Genomic DNA, 25,730 nt, shown 5'->3' on the forward strand with positions numbered 1-25,730 from the left:
GGGCTGGGGTGCAGTGGCGCAATCTTGGCTCGCCACAGCCTCGACCTCCTGGGCTCAAGTGATCCTTCCACCTCAGCCTCCAGAGTAGCTGAGACCACAGGGACGCACCACCACACCAGGCTAATTTTTTTTGTATTTTTCAAACTCCTTTTTTTTTTTTTTGAGACAGAGTTTCACTCTTGTTGCCCAGGCTGGAGTGCAGTGGTGCGATATCGGCTCACTGCAACCTCTGCCTCCTGGGTTCAAGCAATTCTCCTGCCTCAGCCTCTCTAGTAGCTGGGATTACAGGCACTTACCACAGTGCCTGGCTAATTTTTTTTGTATTTTTAGTAGAGACAGGGTTTCACCGTGTTGGCCAGGCTGGTCTCAAACTCTTGACCTCAGGTGATCTGCCTGCCTCAGCCTCCCAAAGTGCTGGGATTACAGGTCAAACTCTTAGACTCAAGTGATCCTCACTCTTGTTCCTCCCACAATGCTGGGACCACTCCTGGCCCCACTGTGGATCTTTTTCTATCCTTTAGACACCCAACCTGTCTTTGTATTTTTTTTTTTAATAGCCCAGAGGTCCTTTATTATTATTATTTTTTAACACCTATTATGCCATGAATTCATAGGGAATAGGTTCCAGCAGCTCAGGCTCCTTCCCCTTGGTTCTCACAAAGTGTGCTTCTCTGGGTGGAGCAGGCTGGCGCTTTAGTTGAACCCAGGTACCTTTTTCTTTGGCTTCTTTCTTTTTCTGATCATTTTCCTTCATGCGTTTCAGGAAGCTATCTCGGCTCTTAGAGTGCTTAATGTGCTCAATACGCACATTAATTCTCTTGGAAAGAATCTTGCCCTTAACTTGTTTGTTTACAACAATGCCAACAGCATGCTGGGTAACATTGTAGACTCTTCCAGTTTTGCCATGGTAACACTTGTGGGGCATTCCTTTTTGAACAGTACCCATTCCCTTGATGTCTACAATATTACCTTTCTTATAGATTCGCATATATGTGGCCAAAGGAACAACTCCATGTTTTCTAAAAGGCCTAGAGAACATATATTGGGTGCCTCTCCTCTTTCCCTTTGTGTTCGTCATTTTGGCGAATTACTGGAAGATGGCGGTTCCGGCCGAAAGGAAAACTGTCTTTGTATCTTAAGTGGGTGTCTGTAGATGGAGTTGGGTCTTGGTGACAATCCCTGCTTTGCACGTGGAGTTTCTCCATTTGCAATTCCTGTAATGATTGATGAGGTTGCTGTAGATCCTCTATCTTGCTACTTGTTTTCTAAGTGTCTTATCATTTGTTTTTTATTTGTCATTTTTTTGTTCCTTTGTTCATCCATTCCTGCCTTTTCTGGGTTAATTGAAATTTTTTAGTACTTTGTTTTACACCTCTGTTGGCCTTTTAGCTGTGCCTCTTGGTATTACCATTTTTAGTAGTTATTCTAAAGACAAAATGAATCCTTAATTTATCAGCCTATTCACATCACACAAAATGTGGGAAACTTGTAACAGTGTAATTCCTCTAACCCTGTTTTTCCTGTTATAGTTGCCATATGTTTAACTTCTACCTACATTACAAACTCCGTAACACAATGCTATTTTTGCTTTAGACAATCTTTTGAATAAATTAAAGTTAACTTTTTAAGAAATTAACTGTCAGTTGGGTGTGGTGGCTCATGTTTGTGATGCCCAAATTTTAGGAGGCAGAGGCAGGAGGACTGCTTGAACTCAGGAGTTCGAGACTGCTTTCAGAAACACAGTGATAACTCGTCTATTAAAAAGAAGAAACTAGCTGGGCGTGGTGGTGCGCACCTGTAGTTTCAGCTGCTCGGGAGGCTGAGGCAGGGGGATCCATGGAGCCCAGGAGGTCGAGGCCGCTGTGAGCCATGGTAATTTTCCTCCCCATCTCCCCTGTCCGGCCCCCACACAGCTCCTTTTCTGTTGCCTCAGGCCAACCCCAGCCCTGGTGCTGTGCCCTCCTCTCACTGCTGCCCTTGTTTCCCCCCGAGCTCCGCTTCCTATGGTGGCAGAGGGGGAGGGGGAGGGTGGGAAGCATGGCTCACAGTTGGCTCCATCACAGTGGCCCTGTATTTGTCCAGTTTCACAGCCATTTGCTGGAGGAACGCAGGGCCAGCACTGGCTACCCTGTCATGGCAGGGGTGACCTCTTACCAGTCTAGCAGCCCAGAGGCGCCCCAGGCGGGGAGGTGGCAGGTGGACACTGGGTCCCGCATGTTGTGGCAGTGAAACCTGCAGCCCGCCAGAGCTCCAACAGCAGAGAAACAGGCTGCGAGTGTAAACGTGGAGTTGCTGTGAGCCATGGCGCCAGCAGCATGTGCTGCAGAGACATCCAATCAGTTAGCCCCTCCGTGCTGGGTGGGTGAGGTGTTGCTGTGCGTGCACCATTAAAGAGCTCACGGGGAGAGAAATGCAAACTCCTCTGGGGGCCCCAGGGTGGATTGCACCACTCAGCACGTTCTATTGAGTGCCTTTCCCCACAATGCGTGCTTTCTGAGGCTGTAATTTTGAGTGTGTCTTTCAAGGCTTCAGCCCTTAAGCAGCACAGCCTGGGTGTTCAGCTGGATAATCCTGTAAATGAAGTTTGAGTGGTTTAACTGCTCACAGCAGCAGGTGGGAGCTGGGGTGGTGGGGAGCATCCGGGGTTTGGAGGAGTCTGAGCCTCTGTGCAGGGCTGCAGGCTGTGGACGGGTTACGCGGGTGCTGGTCTTTAATGAGAGGACCTTCATAGAGATGCAACAAAACCGCACGTGAGGCAGAAATGAAGCCTCCGAGTCGTATTGGAAGAGCTGCTATCCATGCAGCCAATGCCCCCCTAAATACTCTGTGAGGGTCCTGGCTCCAGTCCATCTGTCCATTATCTTGGGAGCAGCCCATGCCAGCCACGTTGTCCTCCAGGCTTCTCTGCACAGACCTGGCTGCTGCGGGGTGCAGGGCATGCTAGTTGCATGTGTGCACTCCACCTCTCTTTCACATTCACATTCTCTGTAACACTCAGGACAACCCCGTGAACTAGAAGTCAGGTCCCCTGTTGAACTGGAGTTGGCCTGAGAAAGATCTTGGAGGATTAAGGCAGAGCTTTGCTCTGGGTCTGCCTCCAGGAAGGTGCCTGAGTCTCCACAGGGGCTGTGCCACAGAAGCCCCCCAAGGCTTTTGGAACCCCAGAACCCTTCACTGCACATTGGCCCTGTAGCCTCAGTCTCCAGGGACCTGGCAAAGCACCAGCGTCAGCTTTTATGTTCTTCTGCATCACCGTGTCGTCTGCCTCGCTATGAATGAGTTTATCAGGCCTCCTCCTTGGGGAGTGAGGTGGGGGCAGGTGGAAGACCTTGGGGCCAACAGAGAGTCATTAAGTAATCTCATAGTGAATGTGGCCTGGAGTCTTGTTTTTCAGATGGAAAGGGGAAAATTGGGCAAAGTTTGTAGGGGAAAAATACCAAGTTTTGTGGTGGTTGTGTTGATGGAGGGGGTTGAGCTGAATCCGAGAAGCAAGTACATTTGAGGCTTGGCTGCCACACTCACGGACACTGCAGAGAATGAGGAAAAATGGCTGGTTGTGTTTTCTTTCCTCTGCACAAAATAATTGCTTTTGTTTACAGATTTTCTGAAATGTCCTTCCAATTCCATTGCCCCTGAATTATGAGCTGTGCCAGCTTGTGTGCAACAAGTGGGTCTTATTAAGCACAAATACATGGGTGCAGAGCGTCTTTCAAAGAGGAGGCATCAGGGAGCCTCCTCTGGTCTCCACAGCCCCTGCCAGAGGCTGCTTCTCGGGATCCAGACCTGCCTGGGCTGCTTCAGTGGCCTCCCTGCCCTTCCCGGTGTGGCAGATCTGTGCCCACAGCAACGCATCCCCCGCACCTGCACCACCGCTCTTCCTGAGGCCCAGTGTTGATCTCTTTGTGGCCCCAGTGAGGACATTTTTGAGGCTTCGTGATCTCTGTAGGATGCTGTCCAGGCCCAGGCCCATGCACACAGCAGGTGCATCCGTGAGGCACACCTCATATCTTAGCACTGCTGTGCTGTGATGCAAGTCCTCAGGGAGCTCGGCTCCACACTGTCACTCAGGGATCCAGCAGCCCCTTCCACCTGTGGTGCTGCCCTCCTCTGTTTTGGCGTCCTCTCCGTTCAGTACACGGCCGGCGAGGAAAGTGAGGAGGCTGTTGCGAGGGTCTTATGAGCCAGGGCTAGGAGTGGACCGCGTCACCCCTGCCCACGTTTCTTGGCTAGAACTAGCTGTGTGGCCAAGGCAAACCCCTGAAGTGGAGGATGCAGGCAGGGCCCACCTCTCTCTCTCTCTCTCTGCCATTTGCCCCTCACCCCCACCCACCCGACCCCCTGCGGCCCCCAAGGAGGCTGCCTCAATGCCCTTCAGTAACCCACTTCTGTTGTGCAAATTCCACTCCAACATTTCCTCTTCGGAGTGACTGCCCGAGAAAACTGGATAATCACGCCTTTCCCTGTGTTTCTGTGGTTATTTATAATCCTGGTTTAAAAATCTAAAATAGTGGATGCTGGTATTTGCTTTTTAGGGTTATAGAAGAAGGTTAACAAGGTACCACAAACCGGATGGCTCAAAACAGCGGATACTGGCTGTCTCACGGTTCTGGAGACCAGAAGTCTGAAACAAAGTGGTGATGGGGTCGGTTCCCTCCGGAGGCTCTCAGTGGGATGCGGTGGCTCTGAGGGGGATGTGAGGGCTCTGAGGGGGAGGCGGGGGGCTCTGAGGAGGATGTGGGGGGGCTCCGAGGGGGATGGGGGGCTCTGAGGGGCATGTGGGGGGTCTCCGAGGGGGAGGCGGGGGGCTCCGAGGAGGATGTGGGGAGGCTCTGATGGAGAGGCGGGGTCTTTGAGGGGGAGGCGTGGGGGGCTCTGAGGGGGAGGCGGGGGGCTCTGAGGGGGAGGCAGAGGCGGGGGGCTCTGAGGGGGGAGGTGGGGTCTCTGAGGGGGATGTGTGGGGGCTCTGAGGGGGATGTGTGGGGGCTCCGAGGGGGATGTGTGGGGGCTCCGAGGGGGATGGGGGGCTCTGAGGGGGATGTAGGGGGGCTCTGAGGGGGAGGCAGGGGGCTCTGAGGGGGAGGCGTGGGGAGCTCTGAGGGGGATGGGGGGCTCTGAGGGGGAGGCGTGGGGAGCTCTGAGGGGGATGGGGGGCTCTGAGGGGGAGGCGGGGGGCTCTGAAGAGAGAGGCAGGGGGCTCTGAGGGGGAGGTGGGGACCTCTGAGGGGGGAGGCGGGGGCTCTGAGGGGGGAGGCGGGGGGCTCTGAGGGGGGATGTGTGGGGGCTGTGAGGGGGGAGGCGGGGGCTGTGAGGGGGGAGGCGGGGGCTGTGAGGGGGGATGTGTGGGGGCTGTGAGGGGGGAGGCGGGGGCTGTGAGGGGGGATGTGTGGGGGCTGTGAGGGGGGAGGCGGGGGCTGTGAGGGGGGAGGCGGGGGCTGTGAGGGGGGATGTGTGGGGGCTGTGAGGGGGGAGGCGGGGGCTGTGAGGGGGGAGGTGGGGGCTGTGAGGGGGGATGTGTGGGGGCTGTGAGGGGGGAGGCGGGGGCTGTGAGGGGGGATGTGTGGGGGCTGTGAGGGGGAGGCAGAGGCGGGGGCTGTGAGGGGGGATGTGTGGGGGCTGTGAGGGGGGATGTGTGGGGGCTGTGAGGGGGAGGCAGAGGCGGGGGCTGTGAGGGGGGATGTGTGGGGGCTGTGAGGGGGGATGTGTGGGGGCTGTGAGGGGGATGGGGGGCTCTGAGGGGGGATGTGTGGGGGCTCTGAGGGGGGAGGCGGGGGCTCTGAGGGGGGAGGTGGGGGCTGTGAGGGGGGATGTGTGGGGGCTGTGAGGGGGGAGGCGGGGGCTGTGAGGGGGATGGGGGGCTCTGAGGGGGGATGTGTGGGGGCTCTGAGTGGGGAGGTGGGGGCTGTGAGGGGGGATGTGTGGGGGCTGTGAGGGGGGATGTGTGGGGGCTGTGAGGGGGATGGGGGGCTCTGAGGGGGGATGTGTGGGGGCTGTGAGGGGGGAGGCGGGGGCTGTGAGGGGGATGGGGGGCTCTGAGGGGGGATGTGTGGGGGCTCTGAGTGGGGAGGCGGGGGCTCTGAGGGGGGATGTGTGGGGGCTGTGAGGGAGGAGGTGGGGGCTGTGAGGGGGGATGTGTGGGGGCTGTGAGGGGGGATGTGTGGGGGCTGTGAGGGGGATGGGGGGCTCTGAGGGGGGATGTGTGGGGGCTCTGAGGGGGGAGGCGGGGGCTGTGAGGGGAGAGGTGGGGGCTGTGAGGGGGGATGTGTGGGGGCTCTGAGGGGGGAGGCGGGGGCTGTGAGGGGGGAGGCGGGGGCTGTGAGGGGGGAGGTGGGGGCTCTGAGGGGGGAGGCGGGGGCTGTGAGGGGGGAGGCGGGGGCTGTGAGGGGGGAGGCGGGGGCTGTGAGGGGGGAGGCGGGGGCTCTGAGGGGGGAGGCGGGGGCTCTGAGGGGGGAGGCGGTGGCTCTGAGGGGGGAGGTGGGGGCTGTGAGGGGGGAGGCGGGGGCTGTGAGGGGGGAGGCGGGGGCTGTGAGGGGGGAGGCGGGGGCTGTGAGGGGGGAGGCGGGGGCTCTGAGGGGGGAGGCGGGGGCTGTGAGGGGGGAGGCGGGGGCTCTGAGGGGGGAGGTGGTGGCTCTGAGGGGGGAGGTGGGGGCTGTGAGGGGGGAGGTGGGGGCTGTGAGGGGGGAGGCGGGGGCTGTGAGGGGGGAGGCGGGGGCTGTGAGGGGGGAGGCGGGGGCTCTGAGGGGGGAGGCGGGGGCTGTGAGGGGGGAGGCGGGGGCTCTGAGGGGGGATGTGTGGGGGCTGTGAGGGGGGAGGCGGGGGCTCTGAGGGGGGATGTGTGGGGGCTGTGAGGGGGGAGGCGGGGGCTGTGAGGGGGGAGGCGGGGGCTGTGAGGGGGGAGGCAGGGGCTGTGAGGGGGGAGGCGGGGGCTCTGAGGGGGGATGTGTGGGGGCTGTGAGGGGGGAGGCGGGGGCTGTGAGGGGGGAGGCGGGGGCTGTGAGGGGGGAGGCGGGGGCTGTGAGGGGGGAGGCGGGGGCTCTGAGGGGGGAGGCGGGGGCTCTGAGGGGGGAGGCGGGGGCTGTGAGGGGGGAGGTGGGGGCTCTGAGGGGGGAGGTGGTGGCTCTGAGGGGGGAGGCGGGGGCTCTGAGGGGGGAGGCGGGGGCTGTGAGGGGGGAGGTGGGGGCTCTGAGGGGGGAGGTGGTGGCTCTGAGGGGGGAGGCGGGGGCTCTGAGGGGGGATGTGTGGGGGCTGTGAGGGGGGAGGCGGGGGCTGTGAGGGGGGAGGCGGGGGCTGTGAGGGGGGAGGCGGGGGCTGTGAGGGGGGAGGCGGGGGCTCTGAGGGGGGAGGCGGGGGCTGTGAGGGGGGATGTGTGGGGGCTGTGAGGGGGGAGGCGGGGGCTGTGAGGGGGGAGGCGGGGGCTCTGAGGGGGAGGCGGGGGTGGCTCCAAGGGGGATGCGTTTCCTGCCTCTCTCCGCCGTGCTGGGGCTCGCTGCATCTTCGTGCTCCTCTGCTTGTGGATGCGTCACTCTGGCTCTGTTCTTCTTCACGCGGCATCCGTCTCCCTGCGTTCTCTCCTTTATAACGGCACCTGTCATTGGATGCAGGGACCACTCTAATCCACCACGATGCTATCTGGAGAACCTAAACTTAATTACATTAGTAAAGACCCTTTCTCCATGAGGTCCCACTCGCAGGTTCTAGGGGGACATGTCTTTTGGGGCCACCATTCCCCCCGCTCTGATGCTCCTTTAAGCTCATTAAGCTTCATAGAGGGGATTCAGGTGGGGGCGCCCTCGGCCTCACTCCGTGGGCGTCAGGGGGCGCATCGCCTGCAGGCCGGCCCTTCTCCCCTCTCAGAGGCAGCCACAGCTCAGGTCAGGCTGGAGGGTGGGGTGGACTTCCGCCCCTCCCCCTCACTGCCCCCGCCCCCCCCCCCGCCTGCTTCCTCCCATCCCCCCTCTTGCTGCCCCCCCAACCGGCTTCCTCCCATCCTCCCTCTCGCTGCCCCCCCAACCGGCTTCCTCCCATCCTCCCTCTCACTGTCCCCCCAACAGGCTTCCTCCCATCCCCCCTCTCACTGTCCCCCCAACCGGCTTCCTCCCATCCCCCCTCTCACTGTCCCCCCCAACCGGCTTCCTCCCATCCCCCCTCTTGCTGCCCCCCCAACCGGCTTCCTCCCATCCTCTCTCTTGCTGCCCCCTCCCCCACCAACCTGCTTCCTCCTTCCCTTCCCTTCACTGCCCCTCACTCCCTGCCTCTTCCCTCCCATCCCCCCTCTCACTGGCCCCACCACGTGTAAGTATCTGTCAGGCTGGGAGGCAAGAAGCAGCAGGTGCCTTCCGCTTGGCCTCGTACATTCGTTGTCATGAGCTGGGTCTGCTCCCCTGGGCTCAGACCCTTGATTTTCAGGGCTCTTGGTGGGTGGGGGGTGGGCACCCGGGGCAGCTGCCCGGGGATGGGTGCACGTAACCTCTCGGGGGATATCAGCTGCTGTCTAGCTGGGGCTCTGTTACTTCTATTCTTCAGGTCTGGTGTCTTTTTATGCCTTTCCATATGGAATTGTTTAACAATTTCATTTTTAAGTTGTTCATAGAAATATAGGAAGATAATTGAATTTTGTACTTGATCAGATATCCTGCAACCTGACTAGATTCACTGAATCATTTTCAGTAGTTTGTTTTGTAGATTACATAGGGTTTTCTCAATACATAATCATGCTTGCAAATAATGGCTTTCTTCCTCTCTTTTTCCCCCCTCCCTCTCCCCATCTGTCTTTCTGATTTTTATGCCCTCTGTTTCCTTTTCTTGCCTTATTGCATTGGCTGGCACCCCCAGTACTGTATGGAACAGAAGTGTCAAAAGTGACCTTAAGTATGGGTCACTTTTAGTTTAGTTTTAGTTGTTAGTTTTCTATAAACGTATTTAATCAGGTTGTGGAAGGTCCCCATTATTTCTGGTTTGCTAAGAATTTTATCATAAGTACCTACTGAATCTTTTTTTCCTGCTACTCTAGGCTTGGGGTTTTCTTTGTGGGAAGGTTTTTATGTACAAATTTAATTTCTTTAATAGGGATAGGGTTATTTGCAGCTTCCCCCTTATTTCCAGTATTTCAAGAACAGGCAATTTTAATGTTACATTGTGACAATAAAGACAAACCCTGGTTTCTAATAGAGAAATGTCAGATTTCTAGTTGGGGACAGCCAACGTGCACAAGGGTCCTAGAACATTTCATTGTGCCTGAAAGCGAGGGGGCTCTCCAGGACGAATGGGGTCTGTCGAGAAGACAAGGAGCCAGTTTGAAAGAGGTGGCATTGGTGAAATCTGGGACACTCTGAGCATCCAAAAGAATGAGGCCCATAGTTAACTCGGATACATCTAATCCATTTACATCCATGAATCCACAATGACACTCTAAGAAAAGAGAAAGCCTGAAAAACTCATCTCAGGCAGATCTTAAACCAACTCTTTATTTTGAATATTGGCAGCCAAAGGGAAAAATCGAACATTATCTTGTTTTGTGCTAGAAAGAGGATGCCAGTATAACCAAATGGCACTAGGTATGAGGAAAGACCTCCTTTAAAAAGGAATATTGGGTCAGGCGTGGTGTCTCATGCCTATAATCCTAGCACTTGGGATTACAGTGTTAGGGAGGCTGAGGTGGGTGGATCAACTGAGGTCAGGGGTTCGAGACCAGACCGACCAACATGGTGAAACCCCATCTCTACTAAAAATACAAACTTTAGACGGGTGTGGTGGCACATGCCTGTAATCCCAGCTACTTGGGAGGCTGAGGCAGGAGAATTGCTCGAACCCAGAAGGCAGAGATTGCAGTGAGACGAGATCGCACCATTGCACTCCAGCCTGGGCAACAGAATGAGACTCTGTCTCAAAAAAACAACAAAAAGGAATGTCGGCCCATAAATGTGAATGAGTGACTGAGTTAGAAAAATCGACTTTTCCAAACACCACTGAAATCATGGACTAGGACAACGTTAGCCCATGAGTGTTTAGACCGTGAGGTGAGCAGCTGCTGGGGACAGGACCCTTGTCTGGTATCGGTGGCAGGGAAGGCTGTGAGCCTCCCCTCGTGTGGGCATCAGCCTCAGCCTCCCAGTGAGGGTCACCCAGGGATCATATCTCCTGGTGAGAAGTGCAGGAGCTTCACATCCCCTGGATACGTCCCAACCGAAATGTTCACCATGAATCCGGCAACCTGTGGAGCTGATTTCCATTTCTAAGGAATGAGAGGGGATGGGGAAGAAACCCCCAGGACAGCACCGACAGGCCCGGCGGGGACCTTTCCCAGACACCCGGCCTCCTCGGAGAGGCAGGTGGCAGAACTGGTTCCACGTCTGATCTTCCTTAGACAAACCTGCCCTCAGAGGAAATTGTGGACAACTGGAGAAATTGGAAAATGTACTAGATATTGGCTGATATGAAGGATATATGTTTTGTTAAGTATGATAATTCGATTTTGGCTCTGTAGGGAAATGCTTTTATTTTAAAAAGATGTGCACTAGAGAAAAAAGAAACAGCATGTAGCAAATACATCCGCGGATGACCTCCTGGTTTAATTGGTTCTGTGGCCTCGGTTTCTGACTTCCTGATAGCACCTCTGTGATTGGAGCCCAGACCCTGGCATCAGACCGGCCTCCACAGGGAGGAGCTGCGGTGCCCAGGGCAGGCCAGGAAGCACCATTGCCCACTGCCTGGGCCTCACCTCATGAATGCCAAGCACTGTGGCGGGCACAGGCGGAGACTGACGGCTTCACGCCCACACCGGCAGCTCCTCAGCCCCTCGCCCGCCGCTCCCAAGTCCGGCAGTTCTGGAGCACGGGAAGCTCTCCGGGGGTTGCTGGGCAGCAGGACCTGGTCTGAGATGACTGAGTCTGCCCGGGTCTTCACGTGCCTAACTGAGCGTGAGCGTGTCTGAGTCTTACCGCAGAAACATTAAAATGCTTGGTGACAGGTGTTAGGAGACTTCTGGGATCTGCACTGTAGCACTTCTCTAAAACTGGGAATATTCTGAGTCTCAGAGCTTGTCTGGATGAGGAATCCTGGGGCCCAATTCTAGACCTGAGGCACCAGCAGCAAAGGATGTGGCCCAGCCCTGGAGCCCCAAGCAGCTCGGCCAGGAGTGTGCCCTCCTACTTTCCCAACCCAGTCGCAGTCAGTTATGAAAAAGGAACAGTGCACGATTCCAAAGTTATATTTAAATGCCAACTGCATTGAATTTGGCAACATTTGACAGGAGTTATGGAAAGCCTTTCAAAGATTTAGCAGGACAAAAACAAACTAGCAAGCGAGCATTATTGTGTGCTTTAAAAATAAACAGGCTTGAGCAATGGTGTCTGTTTTAGAAAATTGACGAGCCTCACAGGTGGATCATGGGAGTGCCTGTAATTACTGGGTATTCAACCAAGGTCCCCTCTGGTCTGTGCCTCATACAAAGAATGGGTATTCCACTGAAATTCAGCTCCTGGAGCAAAGATTTCAGAAATGCCCTCCGTATACCAGGTGAATTGCAAAGGGGCCAGGTGTGAGAAGGGACTCCGGGCTCAGAGCCCTGGGGGCTGGCTTCCCTCTCCTGTCCTGGAAAGCCGGCCCAGCCATCCCTCTTCCCCTTACCCCTCACCCCTCTCCTACCCTCCCTGGTCTCCTTCTCTCCCTGTCTCTCTTCTGCACTGGGCGCCTTCCAGCCTTGGGAGCTGGGCCCAGCTTTGCCTGAGGATTAACGACAAAACAGAGTGAAGATGTGGCTGGCAGACTGCCCGCTGCCCCTGTGGCAGGGACCTCTGCTGTCAATGGAAAGGTGACTGCATTGTTGGAGAGTAATTGGGTCATGAGGCAAGCAGGAGGGGGTGGCTGTTCTGGAAGGTTCTGCAGGGCCAAACTGTGATGAAGATTGCAGCATGAATATGCTCTTCCAGCCCCCAAAAGTCCAGTCTGACATCACAGTTTATTACGGTGTTGACAGTAATAGTGTTCTAAGGATATCATCAGATAAAATCACTCCTCCGCAGCCTGAGGCTTTGCAAAGATTAGCGAGTGATTTCTGTTCATGAACTATCTTCAGGGCTGTTAATCGCCTCCCTCCCTCCCTGAGAATCCCTGAGTCACCAGTGGTGAGGGTGGGGCCCAGTGCTGGCCTGTGACCGGTGTTTTCGAGGGCCCTGGCTGTGCTTCTGCCCACTGACTGGCAGGCCAGGCATCCAGGCACCCAGACTTTGTGTCAGGTTCCGATCCTTCTTTCTGCATGTGCTGTCTGTGCAGTTCATGGTCAGCCCCAGAAATGCACACTCGAGATGGCGTGGGCCTGCGTGGAATCTGCACGTGGCACAGCAGGGACCTGGCTATGCGATCCTCTGGTTAGTGCTTTGTTGGGTTACCCGTGACTGGCAAAGCTGGGGCTAATTTCCTTGCCTTGACAACTTCACCAGAGGGTCCAAACAAAACAGAACCGAATCGCATAAACATCTACGACTGGGGAGATGATGTGAGATTCCACAGCAGCCCCAGCCAGCCGAGGCCCCAGCGCTTCTGTGTTCCTGAGGGCTGATCCCTGCGGCTATAAAAGAGCGCACGCAAGGTGTGGGGTGTGGGTACAGGTGTCAGAACCGGCCTCGGCTGCAGCCAGCACCCTCCTCTGTCCAGGAGACCGCCCCAGGTTCTTGACCGTCTGGCCTCTGGGCAGTGTGGTGGTCCCTCTCCCTTCCTCTGACCTGTCCAGCGTGGTTGCAGCTTGCAGTGGGGCTCCCAGGGCTCATGCTAAGCATCAGGAGGTGAATCTTGGCTCCAACAGCCCTCGTGGCCTTGGGAGATGCTGCCCTTTCTAAACCTGAACTTTTTCAAGTGTAAAAATAAGGATATTTAATTTTCTGAGATGTCTCAGGTACTAAATATGAAATAATTAAAGGAATTTTGGAAAAGGACAAAGCTTTATGCAGTATAAGGCATGTCCTGAAGTTGAAACTTATGTACATATTTTGATCAAAGGTGAAATAAAATTGCATTTAAATCTGCAAATCGGAGGTGGTCAGGCAGCTGAAGAGTTCCTGAGATGCAGTAGTTTCTTTACATGGCTTGTTGCAAGTCTGTAACATCATGGCAAGTGTTTACTACGTATAAACCTTAAAGATAGGAATAAATTTAGCACGAAACATTCAATCCAATTGACTTAGGTTTTATTGGGCACCATCGATGTGCTAGAGAACCCTGGGACTCTGCTGCAGCGTGGACCCCGAGGTGGGATTATTACGGGGTCAGCGAGGTGCGGGCCATTTCCATGATGAAGATCCTGTGAACTCTGGCGTGGATGCTTGGACCCCACGCGTGGTGTTCTTTCTCCATGATCCTCCGGAAGCTCATGCAGAGTCTGGAGCTCGTGGGCCCTCAGGCCGCCATCTTGTCCTTGGTGTGGAGGGACTCAGCGGCCTCCGGGACCCTGTCTGGGCACCTCCCTGGGCCCTGCAGCATCTTGTTCCTCCCCTCCAGCTGCTCAGCCCATCCCACGCGGAGCCTGGGGCAGGGCGATAATTTCGGCATTGTGAGTCAAGCTCTCGGAACTGAGTGACGGCCAAGCCCGTGTCTCTCAGCACCTGGGCACCTGTGAGAGCAGGAGTATGACACTCCCCGCCGGGGGTGGGGGTGTCACCGCGTCCCTGCCCAGCCGGCAGCTGTGACCTTGCTGGGTCTCCCAGGGCCCTGGGATCTCGTGGCCGGCCTTGGTTCAGGCTGCTGCCCAGCGGCAGGGGGTCTCACTCAGGACCCTCCTCACAGGAGAGGAAAAATGCCTTCCCTGGGAAGCAGCCTGGGCCCCCACTTCTGGAAGCTTCTGAGCCCCAGAGAGACAGTGCCTGAGCTTGAGCACTTGCAGCCTCTGTCTCTGCTGTGCTCACCAAGAGGCAGGTGCCCTCGCAGGACGGGGAGGCCTCTGTGGCTGCCTAGGGCCCGCCCGCCTCCCTGCACCCTGCCCGGCTGCCTGTGGGTGCCCACTTCCTTCTTGCTTGCCTGCCTGCCTCACCTGCCCGGCCTGGCCACAGTGGACGGTGCTATGCTGTGATCCCAGCCCCACGCATGGGCGGACCTGGCGGCAGGAATGGCCTGGTCAAAGTGGTCCAGGCTCCCTGAGACCTGGGCAGATCCCCACCTGTCTGCGGCTGCCGCTTCCTTCAGCCTCAAGTGCTTTTGGCTTTAGATGCTGGCGAGTGGGGTGGGTGCCCGGCTCCAGCCAAGGGTGAGCTGTGTCCATGAGGACACTTGTCCCAGATGCCCAGGACCCAGATGACGATGGTGCTGCTGAGTGGCAGGCAGTGTAGCCCGGATGGCTGGGCCCCACGGTGATGGTCCCTGAGCAACAGCTACGTTCACCCTTGCCAGGCCATGGCTGCTGACTGGTGGGGCCCAGGACAGTTCCATGCATGAGGGGGTCAGCTGGGCAGGATGTTAGCAGCTGCTGCGGTCCCACAGACTTGGTGCCTCCGGGCCTGGAGTCCTCGGCCCTCACAGCCGGCCGCCCATCCCAGAGAGGCTGCCAGGACAGCCGGCCCCATGGGGGTGGAACCAGTGGCCCCTGTCCCTCCACAGGGGACCGTGGGGTCCCGAGCCAGGGGCTGCGAATGGCCGGTCTCCTACACGGGCCAGCTCCTCACGGTGGCTTCCTGGGGTGGGCCTGGCCCTTGGGCTCACACCAGCACACGGGACCCTCTCAGCTCTCTGGGCTTCATGCGGGGAGGAAAGTTAGGCTACTCTCTAATGGGAACCCTAAGAGTGACCTCCTTAAAAGCAGTGGTTAGCCTCGTGGCCTGGGGAGAACCGGGCTGTGTGGTGGATGGAGGTGGGTTGTGCAAATGGAGGCTCCACCAGCCCCTGAGAGAACCCTGGTGCCTGCCTTGGACACCAACCTCCACCTCAGGGGCCAGAGGAGGCAGCGCAGACACACAGTCCCGGGGCCTGAGCCCACTCCTGGGACCTGCACCCAGGCAATGGCCAGAGGACACCAGGGCACATGGCACACGCAGGCACACGCAGAGGCACACGGAGGCACACGCAGGCACACACAGGCACACGTCCGGGAAGCACAGGGCAGGGATGAGGCAGGGCCCATGGGGCAGGCACTCGGTGGTGGGATTGGCCTCTCCTTCATCATCGTCTGCTGAGTGCCTGCGTGGTGCTGGGCTCTGTGCTGGGTCCATGTCTGTAGTTGGGTAGCTGGTGAGTGGGCAGGGGTACCTCCAGGCTCTGTGGGACCACCTCGGGCTGCTGAAGGGGTACCATGGCTCTCTTGCTCGGGGCCTGAGCACCGAGGGCTGCCTGGAGCCTCTGGAAGCGCCTGCTGTGTGCTGGCCAGTGTCTCTGTGGCAAATGAGGAGCTCTGCTCCCCGCCCAGCTGTCCCTGAGCAGTGGTTACACCCTGGGTCGGCTCAGGGTCACCCACTCAGCACCCGTAGACCCCCTGGCCTTGGCCCTAGGAGAGAAAGGCGTGCTGGCTTGGTATCTGCCTTCCTCAGCATGTCTGCTAGAAGGAGGAAGGGCACAAGTACAGATACGTCACTCAAGAGCAGTGACCTCAGAAAAACAAGCCAGAGACATTTCCTCCTGGAAAAGTTCCTGTGATACTGGACGGAGTGTCAGGGAGATGGCAGGGGAAGGGGGTGTGGGTGAAGGGGATATGTGTGTTGGGGTGTGGGTGAAAGGATTGGGTGAAGGGAAGTGGGTTTTGGGATGTTGGTGAAGGGGGTGTGGGTGTTGGGATGTGGGTGAAGAGGGTATGTGTTGGGGTGTGTGTGTTGGGGTATGGGTGAAGGGGGTGTGGATGTTAGGGTGTGGGTGAAAGGATTGGGTGAAGGGACATGGGTTTTGGGATGTGGTTGAAGGGGGTGTGGGTGAAGGGGGTGTGTATTGGGGTGTGTGTGTTGGGGTGTGGGTGTTGGGGTATGTGTGTTGGGATGTGGGTGAAGGGAGTGTGGGTGAAGGGAATGTGGGTGAAGGGGGTGTGGGTGTTGGGATGTGGGTGAAGGGGGTGTGTGTGTTGGGGTGTGGGTGTTGGGGGTGTGGGTGTTGGGTTGTGTGTTGGGATGTGGGTGAAGGGAGTGTGGGTGAAGGGGGTGTGTGTGTTGGGGTGTGTGTGTTGGAGTGTGGGTGAAGGGGTGTGTGTGTTGGGGTGTGGGTGAAAGGATTGGATGAAGGGACGTGGGTTTTGGGGTATGGGTGAAGGGGGTGTGTGTGTTGGGATGTAAGTGAAGAGTGTGTGTGTGTTGGGGTGTGTGTGTTGGGGTGGGGGTGAAGGGGGTGTGGGTGTTGGGGTGTGGGTGAAAGGATTGGGTGAAAGGACGTGGGTTTTGGGATGTGGGTGAAGGGGGTGTGTGTGTTGGGGTGTGTGTGTTGGGTTGTGGGTGAAGGGAGTGTGGGTGAAGGAGGTGTGGGTGTTGGGGTGTGTGTTGGGGTGTGGGTGAAGGGGGTGTGGGTGTTGGGCTGTGGGTGAAGGGGGTGTGGGTGAAGGGGATGTGGGTGGGTGTGGGTGTTGGGGTGTGGGTGAAGGGGGTGTGGGTGTTGGGGTGTGGGTGAAGGGGATGTGGGTGGGTGTGGGTGTTGGGGTGTGGGTGAAGGAGGTGTGGGTGTTGGGGTGTGTGTTGGGGTGTGGGTGAAGGGGGTATGTGTGTTGGGGTGTGGGTGAAGGGGGTGTGGGTGTTGGGGTGTGGGTGAATTGTCCGTGGGCATTGGGGTGTGGTGTTGCTTGGATAGTGACATTTGATCTGGGCTTCTGGTCTCATGGTTAGCAACGTGGTGTCTTGTCATTTCCCACTTACTGTTCCGAATGTGATCACTAAGGTGAGTGAATGGCTGTCAGTTTCCTCCTGGGTTGACTCCTTTCACAGGCCTGAAGCTGAGGGGTTTCATGGTGGGCTGAGGGCCAGGGCTGTGTCATGGCACACTGCTGGCGGGGCTGAGGCCCTGGGTGGCGAGTGCGGCTCAGGCACAGGGGTCCCCGATGCACTGCACACCCCGACTCACTTGTTCAAGGCGCTTCTGCGAACCCTCATGTCCTCGTTCTGCAGGTGTCTTGCGTGATGCTCGATTTTTTTCTCCCAAAACATCTTTATCCCGCCTGAATCATATGCTACTCTTCCAGGATTCTTCAGAGTGAGGCTTTTACTCATGTTCTGGAAAATAAAAAGTGGAGAAGAGCTCAGCCACCTTATGCCATTCCCGTTGAGGAGTTTGTGCTCCAGCACCCGGACGGCAGAGGAGCTGGCTCAGCCTGGAGCATCGTGGTCCCCGCCTTCCTGGCGCGTGGGGGATGGCGGAGGCTGCCCTCTGAGACTGAGGCCTCAGGTGGCTCCTGGCCGGCTCCTAAACGCTCTACCGGCTCCACCTTCTGGAACAGTCTCCTGGGTTGGCAGAAGTAGAAATGGAGGGCAAATTCCATTTTGGGCTTTTAGTCATTTTAAAATCTAAGCAATGATGCACTTCTAACTCTCTGTGTGTTAGTGCGGGTGATCCGTGGTCCCACCAGCGAGGTGAGCGTTTCTTGGATGGGGCTGTGGCTTCTGTGCCAGGTGAGTTCATCCCTTGTTTTTGAGACAGGGTCTTACTCCCGTCGCCCAGGCTGCAGTGCAGTGGTGCAATCTCCCCTCACTGCAGCCTTGACCGCCTGGACTCAAGTGATTGTCCCACCTCAGCTTCCTAAGTAGCTGGGACTATAGGTGTGCACCACCATGCCCGGCTAATTTTTGTGTATCTTGTAGAGATGGGGTCTCACTATGTTGCCCAGGCTGGTCTTGAGCTCCTGGGCTCAAGCACTCTTCCTGGCTCAGCCTCCCAAAGTGTTGGGACTACAGGTGTGAGCCAGTGTGCCCAGCTCAGTTGGCCTCTCTCGACACCTGGTTATTGGGTACCTTTTGGTTTGAAATATGTAAACCCAGCAGTGGGGTTAAATGTGGCAGGTTACACTGAAAAACTTCAGCTCTGCTATTTGATGTAATATGCTAAAGTGAGGCTGATGAAATGTTTACTTTCCAATTATTTTGGACTCGTGCATCTATGGGACACCAGCAGCCTTAGAATATCAATCTACAGCCATCAAGAATGTCCAAGGCCGGGCGTGGTGGCTCACGCCTGTAATCCCAGCACTTCGGGAGGTCAAGGCTGGCAGATCACTTGAGCTCAGGAGTTAAGAGACCAGCCTGGCCAACATGGTGAAACCCTGTCTCTAGTAAAAATACAAAACTTAGCAGGGATTGGTGGTGGGTGCCTATAATCCTAGCTACTCTGGAGGCTGAGGCAGGAGAATCGCTTGAACCCTGGAGGTGGAGGTTGCAGTGAGGTGAGATTGCACCACTGCACTCCAGCCTGGGTGACAGACTCCGTCTCAAACAAACAAACAAACAAAAAAAGAATGTCCATGACAAAGGGAAAGTGTCGACAGCAGCAGCCTTTTCTGGAGCCCTCCTCCCGATTTCACCCAGCAGTGGGAGCCCCGCTCTGGGTCAGCTCTCCCTGGGACGCGTGGAGCCTGGGTCCCTGGGCTGTGCCTGCCCTGGCCTGGCCCCAGGTCTCCGTAGATGGCCCTGCTCTGTGCTTGAGGATGGGGTTTACACAAGGGAGCCAGGGCCACGTTTCGGGGTGCAAGGCAGTGGGTCTCGGAATGAATGAGGCATCCACTGTTCTGGGGCTGCCCGAGCCCCTAAGCCGCTGTCCGGCTCCTCGGGGCCTATGGGGTGGGCAGAGCCATTTCTGCAGCCCTGGCTGGCTCCCTCGGGGCACTTTGTTCTTCAGCTTGGCCTTGCTTGGCCTTGGAGGCATTTCTCTTTCCCCGACCCCCACTCTTCTCTCTTGCTGGGGAAGAACACAGGGTGGCAGGAGTGGGGCCCGAGAGGAAAACCAGGCAGCTGAGACCTGCGGGCTCGTTTCCTGCAAACACGTCACCTGCTTCAGGTGGAGAGGATGAGGGTGCCTTCTGGAGCTCGGCTCAGGTTGCAATGAACAGGTGCTGGGGACTCCTTCGAGGAGCTTGATGTGACCCCTGACTGGGGGCTTCCAGCGGCAGAGGCGCGGAGGCTGCGGCCTGTGCAGCCTGTTGTGATGTGGGTGCTGGGCGCTTTGCTGGGGAGCTGCCCCTGGAGGGCCACAGAAATCTCCCATCGATGCCACGCCCTTTGTTCCAGAAACTTAGACATGCAAAGTTGATCATGAAGGGACTGAAGTCAGCCACGCCTGCCTGTGCTGAGGACGCTGGCGCGAATTCAGCGAGTGAAAACTCATCCAATGAGGAGGGTGGGATGCACGGAACCCACCAGTCAGGACCGGGCCCAGCTGCTTCCCCGGAACTTCGCACCTCCTCTGGTGTCTGGGCAGATGCCTCCCGGAGTGAAGCCGGGGCTGGTGTCAGACTCAAAACGAGTAACAGCTGGAAAACGTCTGACAGCTGAGACCTGGCTGTTCCTGGCAGGGGCTTCAGAGAGCAGCGTGGGCGTTAGAGCTTTTGCTCTTAGGATGCTTAGCTCCCAAAGGTAGCCCTTTAAACCCTCATGGGACAAAAACAAACCAGCAGCAAAAGGGAGAACCAGCAAACCAGCAGAGACAGAAAAAACAGACACGCGGCCGGGCGTGGTGGCTCAGGCCTGGAATCCCAGCACTGTGGGAGGCCGAGGCGGGCGGATCACGAGGTCAGGAGATCCAGACAAGCCTGACTAACACAGTGAAACCCCGTCTTTACTAAAAATACAAAAAATTAGCCGGGCGTAGCGGCGGGTGCCTGTAGTCCCAGCTACTCAGAAGGCTGAGGCAGGAGAATGGCGTGAACCCCGGAGGCGGAGGTTACAGTGAGCCGAAATGGCGCCACTGCACTCCAGCCTGGGGGACAGAGCGAGACTCCATCTCATAAACAACAACAACAACAGCAACAAAACAAAACAACAACAATGACAACAACAGACACACAAAGGTGCGTGTTGTGAGGCAGGTGACGGAGACACTCTCCCCCCCCAAAGGCGTTGACAGCAGGAATCCCAGTGGGAAAACAAAATTACAAAGTTCAATTCCCCCAGTGAAATGCAGGTGGGCTCACGTCTTGTGCCAGATATGTCACCTACTCTGTTCACCTTTTGGGGGCCCCCAAATGCAGCGCCAATCTCTCAAGCAAAGACAGCGCCTGTCACATCACAAAGAGCTTACTTTTCCAACCATTTCTCAGTGACCGGCAGGTTTTCCTGTCCCTGTCGAGGGTCCTCAGCCTGTCCTCTCCGGGGTGCACGCCTGTATCTCGCCTGCCGTTCTCTGTTATATGGGCTCAGTGACATGCACGCTTGGCGTCGGTTCAGTCCCAGAAAGACGCACTGCCCTCTGTCTGGGCACCGTCCCTGGCAGAGCTGTCCGTCCGGAGGGCAGCTGTTGGCAGCATGGGAATCTGGAGGACGGCCGGCTGTGCCTCCTCTGCCCTCAGCCCCCATCAGGACTGTTTTTTTCTTCTTTCGACGGCTGCTCCCAGGAAACCTCGAGGGTGGGAGGGAGCCTTGTCTGGGGAGGGGCGTCGGGGCACCTAGGAGTCCCTGGTTTTGCCCAGGCCTGCGTCTCAGGAATGGCGGCCTTTTCACTTACTGCAGGTGAAATGTATGTCACAAAACGACGATGCAGACACACTCAAGGTAGGTGCGGAAATGCTTAGGGTCTCTCTGTCCCACCCATACGTGGGTTTAAAGGTGTTTATTGTGAGGAGCTGGCTCTTGCGGGGACAGGTGCTGAGAGGTCTCGGGATCTGCCATCTGGGACCCAGGAAGGCCTGCGGTGTCAGTCAACCCGACTCTGAGGGAGGTCGGTGTAGATTCCAGACCTTGGTCCAGAGACGGTGAGAAGAGGCGTCCTGGAGCAAGCAGGAAGGCAGGTGAGCAGGAGCCATTCCTCCTTCCTCCACCGCGGCCCCTTCAGGCCGTCAGAGGATTGGATGACGCCCAGCACGCGGGGGGGTCACCGCGTCCGGAAACACCCTCCCAGCCACACCCAGAAACACTGTCCCAGCCGCAGCCCTGGTGCCATCAGGTCGATTCATAAAGTGAAGCCCCCAGGCTTTGTCCTGGACGGGGCTCCTCTCTCAGGCTCCATCCCTCCAGGCCTCAGGGAGCCGGCAGCAGGGCCGGGCCCGGGCCAGCCTCCGTGATCTGTTTCAGTCTCCCGGGTCACTTGCTTCTTTATGAGGTTTCCAAGTCATTGATAGTTTCAGGTGAAAGCTTTTGGGAAATTTTCATTTACTATCATAAAGCAGACTGTACACTTATTTTTTATATTATCCTTCACCGTTTTTCTTTTTTTAAACTGGAGTTCTTTTAAACTGGGCGGAGTTCTTTTAAACTGGGTGGAGTTTTTTTAAACTGGGTGTCATCAGTGGATTGGGAGCTGTTCGTGATTTCCCGAGTCCTGGCGTGTGCTCAGGACACCTTGATCTGTGGCTCCCTGCGAACTGGGGTTCGGCCTCAGGACGCTCCGGGACGCGCCAAAGCGCACAGAACGCGGCGGGGGTGGAAGACGCCGGTGAGAACCAGCAGCTGCTTCAGAAAAACCGCCGCGTGCAGCACAGATGGGAGGAAGCGACCTAAAAACGGAAAGGAATAGCCCCAGGAGAGGCGTCTCCAGCAGGACCGCGTTTTTGTAAAGCCCGTGGTGGTCTCCCCAGGTCCTATGCGTGAGCGCCCCGGGGATTCCCCACCTGCTCTGGACACACGAGAGGAGGGAGCCGAGAGGCCAAACCAACCAACAGTCAAAACACCGGCCTAGACTTCAAAACTTGTCCTTTCAGGCCCCTTCATTCTGACGCGTGTGCAGAGGGACGTCAAGGAGCCACCGCGCTGGCCGTGCCTGATGGAGCAGCAAGGTCGCAGGGAGCGCATTCTGATTTCCACGTGTTTCGGAGTTTGTAGGTCAAGTTTGCACTATCTACATAGTCAGCCAGGGCGGAGGAGGAATTTGGGAGACTGCATTTGCCCCAGGCTGAGGCTTTTGTGTTTCTTCCTCTTTCCTGAGTTACCCCAGTGCAGTGGGCTCCAGACAACCCTGCAGCACCACGGAGGTTCTGAGTGGACTTGCCTGCACCCGCCACCCCCACCCCATCAGAGGCGGTCGTCCAGGCTGCCGGGCTCCAGCTACCGGGCTCAGCCGCCTTCCAGCCCAGGAGTCCCGCCTGCCGCTTCCCCTCCGCCTGCCAGCTGGGAACGCAGCCTCCAAGCCTCCTGTACCAGCCCCGTCCTGCGCCCCTGTACCTGGGCTCTGTGACGGTGAAGCCGGCGTCCTCACAGTCGCAGCATCAGCACAGGCTGAGCCTTCCCCGTGTGCGGCATCACCCGGCTCTGTCCTTCGTGCCTCCCGGGAGCCCAGGGTGTGGGGGCCACCGGACGCTGGACCTGAGAACCTGGACCCAGGTCCGGTCTGCCCGGGAGTTGGCAAGTGCTGAGCACTGTGTCCCCTTGCACGGCCACTCGGGGCTTCCACGCACCTAAAGGACAGCTCCTGAAGCACCCTGGCCCTGCGCTCTTGGTGGCACGCGGGCGCCGTCCCCGAGCCCAGGGGTCAGGCCCGGGGCCGTTCCCTGAAATCTGCCATGAAGGTGAACTCGGTGACACTCAGGCCCAGGGTTCCTGAGGCTGGTGGCGGCTGCTCCGCATGAGGCCTGCTGGCTCCCAGGGGCCGCCCTCCCTTGAGAAGGGGGTGCCGTCTACGGCTGGGCCATCTGGAAGGGTCCCAGTGATCACATTATAAAGTCATTTTTGAACCGGGAGCTATTAACCACTAATTAGTGAGCCACAGCCATGACATCCTTTGTAAAGAAAAATGTTCCTAACTGAAGTGCTCGCCCTTGTCCGCGGTGAGACGCCTGCATGGGGCGGTCTCTGCTTCTCCGCAAGGACCCTCCTCACCGCCCGCTAGGCTGCACCGGCAGATGGTGGCAGGGGACAAGGAGGCGCGGTGGGCTCTGCGCCCAGCTCACCGCGAGTGCAGCTCCCTTCACAAAACGCCAGAGAGAGCAGCACCCTTCTTGCCCCGCCCTTTCTTGGGGCCTCTCTGTGCTTGGAGAGGAGGCCCAGGCTTCCTCCTCTTCCTGGAGGGGGCGTGAGGAGGGGTCTGCAGGCTCTGTCTCCCCCCAGAGCAGCCTGGAAAGTCCCGTACTCCCGGGACGCCCGTCTTTGACTCTGTTCTCCTGGGCGGCAAGGCTGAGGCCCGAGTGCTGAGGCTGCACCTGCTCAGCTCCACTGTGACCTTCTCTTGGTGCCAGGGGACACGCCTGCCCCTGTGCACGTTGCCGCCTGGCCCACCTCCTGTCTGAGCCCTCTCAGCAGACAAGGCCCTTGGTGCCATCAGGACAGATGGTGGAGCCCAAGTCCCTGCTTGGGGAGGGGAGGAGCGAGTCCTAGCGTGGGGAGGGGGTGAGTCCCAGCGTGGGGAGGGGATGAGTCCCAGCGTGGGGAGGGGGTGTCTTTCCCATCCATGGTGCCCCGTTGAAGCTCCACACACTGGACAGGCCACAAGTTCTCATGGGACTCGGGCCCATGCCTGGCCCAGTGTGGCTGCCCTACTGAAGTGGCATCCCAGGCCCCAGCAGCTCAGACCCCCTCAGCTGCCGTCCCCATGCCCAGCTTGATGGGTACACAGTGTTGCCTGCTAGTGCCCACGCCCTCCTGAGGGGTCCCTGGGCTACAGCAATGTTTGGTCTGAGTGAATGAGCCATGGGGGGACAGAAGCCCCTGTAGCTGCAGACCCCCTGCCACAAAGCACAAGGTGGCGGGGGATGTCCTAGAAGGCCCCACAGAGAAGGCAGCGTCGCACCAACCTCGTGAGGCCTTGGGGGTCAGCAGCTGGGCCAGGAGCTGGCCTGGGAGGCAGGGAGGCAGGGATTACCTCTGGAGCCATGTCTGGGGCTGGGACTTTGCCTAAGCCAGGTGTTCTAGGAATGAACTTTAGCTGCAGAGTCTTTATTTATCTGGCTCAGCGTTGGGGAGGACAACAGGGAGTGGTGAGGTCTGTGGCAAAGTGAGAAGCAGTCATATCCACAGGTGGCTGGTGCTGAGCTCACAGCTGCTCCGGGCAAACTTTTTCCATGGATGCCTCAAATCTGAATTTTTAGGAAGCATATCCAGATTTTAAGGTGTTGACTACTATATCACCTAAAAAAAGCCACTGAGCCAGCTCCCCCATGCGGGCTGGACACAGCATTGTACCAGAATCCCAGCAGCGAGGGGGATCCCGCACTTCCTGGGGGCCTGCGGAGGCTGCGGTGGGTGTCTGGGATTCCAGGGTGGGGGCGAAACCCTGCTTTTGAGGAGCCCTCAGATGGGGGCGGAGAGGGAGCCATTCGGGGACGTCCTCCATCACGGCAGGCAGGAGCTGAGTGGCTGCTGGGAAGCGTGAAGACATTCTCCTCCAGACTCAGGAGGCACACGGTTCTCTCAGATTAGAAACCGAGTGGGAAGGTGGCGGTTTCATGATCAATTTCCTGACCAGAGCCACCTGCGGAAGAATCTTTTTCCTGAATACCGTATTTTCTAAGCTATTAGGAGCACAGCTTGGCAATGACTGAGGGTGTTTGGACGGTGAGTTGTGCGCTGGGAAGCCTTGAGGTGCCGTCCGGTCCGGCGTGCCCCATGGACACATGTGGGGAGGGTGCCCGGCCCCAAGCCTGTGGGTGTCGTCAGGAGGTGGCCCCTCTTTTCCTGGTTCTTTGCCTGCTGGTGCTGGTCTGTGAATGCCCTCGGGGCCTCCTCCTGGAAGAGCCTCTTCCCTGGGCCCGCTGAGCTGCAGAGGCTGCAGGTGCGTCTCTGCACGTGGCTGTGCTCTGTGGGCCGCATCCTTTCTCCTGCTGGCTGGGATTGGCTGTTGAGGTGCTGATCCTTCCTCTGCCCAGATGTGGCTTGGTTCCGTTGGAGTCCAGTATCAGAGGGCAGAGTCGGATGTTTCTAGATCAGCTGTGTCCACAGGGGAACTGGCCTCCTCATCACAGTCCCTGCCCCGGGCCCGTCACTAGTGCTGGGCAACACACTTAGGCCTGGCCGTCCTCTGCCCAGGAGAAAAGGGGAGTGGGTGCCGGGAGTGTGTACGTGTGTGCACAGGTGTGTGTGCAGGGCTGTGGGTGTATGCACGCCTGCGTGTTTAATCATAATACAAAGTGGGCCTAGAACCTCACCCTGAAGTGTGAAGGGCAGCGCGTCATTTAGAATCCTTCTCTTTTTCTCCTTCTTGAGCAGCTGAACATCGAGAGGGGCCCCGTCTGGTGTGGCCGTGTCCGGCCCTCTGTGCAGGCCCTGCACTGTGGACTCCCAACCTGCGGGGATCCGTCCCCAAAGACGCCACTAGTTCTGCCAGCCCAGCATTTCCTGAGTGTTTCCCGAGAGGCCCTGGTTGCATGGAGTACGTTCCAGTTTAGGCCTGGTTAGTTCTCCCCAAACGTCTCTCAGGAGCTGCGTTTCTTCTTCATGACCTTCCCCTTAGACCTGTGTCAGATCAGGGTTGGAAGCTGGTCTCCTGGCCTGTGCGGCCACCCTGGCGCCCTCGACGCTCTGCCGCAGGCTCCCTTTCTTTCATCCGAGGCAGCATCTGGCCATAGTGAAACTGAGTGTGGGGAGGGGGACACAGAGCTCCCAGGTCCCAGCCCCCAGGTGCCTCGGTGGTGAAATCCCCCAACACACTGAGTGGGGCTTCCAGGACGAGGGGCAGAAGGAAGAGGATGAAGGGGTTATAGGTAAGTGCAAATATGG

The 25,730-nt window shown here is 57.8% G+C and overlaps 2 protein-coding genes across 2 annotated transcripts; both read right to left on the reverse strand.

The window, feature by feature from the left end:
- Positions 1–587: 587 nt before the first annotated feature.
- On the reverse strand, positions 588–1,115 carry LOC129032046 (large ribosomal subunit protein eL21-like). The gene has a single exon (XM_054479007.2). It carries the CDS (start codon positions 1,076–1,078, stop codon positions 596–598), a length of 483 nt encoding a protein of 160 aa, XP_054334982.1. The 5' UTR covers positions 1,079–1,115; the 3' UTR covers positions 588–595.
- A 12,046-nt stretch (positions 1,116–13,161) lies between these two features.
- FAM240C (family with sequence similarity 240 member C) lies at positions 13,162–22,752 on the reverse strand. Its single transcript, XM_054479008.1, has 3 exons — positions 20,170–22,752; positions 17,008–17,156; positions 13,162–13,513 (listed from the first exon to the last, which is right to left on the reverse strand). The coding sequence occupies exons 1-3, from the start codon at positions 20,179–20,181 to the stop codon at positions 13,387–13,389; spliced, it is 288 nt and encodes a 95-aa protein (XP_054334983.1). The 5' UTR covers positions 20,182–22,752; the 3' UTR covers positions 13,162–13,386.
- Positions 22,753–25,730: the final 2,978 nt, after the last annotated feature.

The sequence above is a fragment of the Pongo pygmaeus genome, chromosome 11 (genome assembly GCF_028885625.2).
Source record: "Pongo pygmaeus isolate AG05252 chromosome 11, NHGRI_mPonPyg2-v2.0_pri, whole genome shotgun sequence".
Lineage (NCBI taxonomy): Eukaryota > Metazoa > Chordata > Mammalia > Primates > Hominidae > Pongo > Pongo pygmaeus.

Excerpts from the sequence above, each read along its gene's own strand:
- FAM240C (XM_054479008.1), bottom strand. Across the intron at positions 13,514-17,007 it reads CGCAGAAGCGCCTTGAACAA|GCTCCGCGTGGGATGGGCTG; the intron begins GTGAGTCGGGGT and ends GCCCTGCCCCAG.
- LOC129032046 (XM_054479007.2), bottom strand. The coding sequence starts at position 1,078 with ATGACGAACACAAAGGGAAAGAGGAGAGGCACCCAATATATGTTCTCT.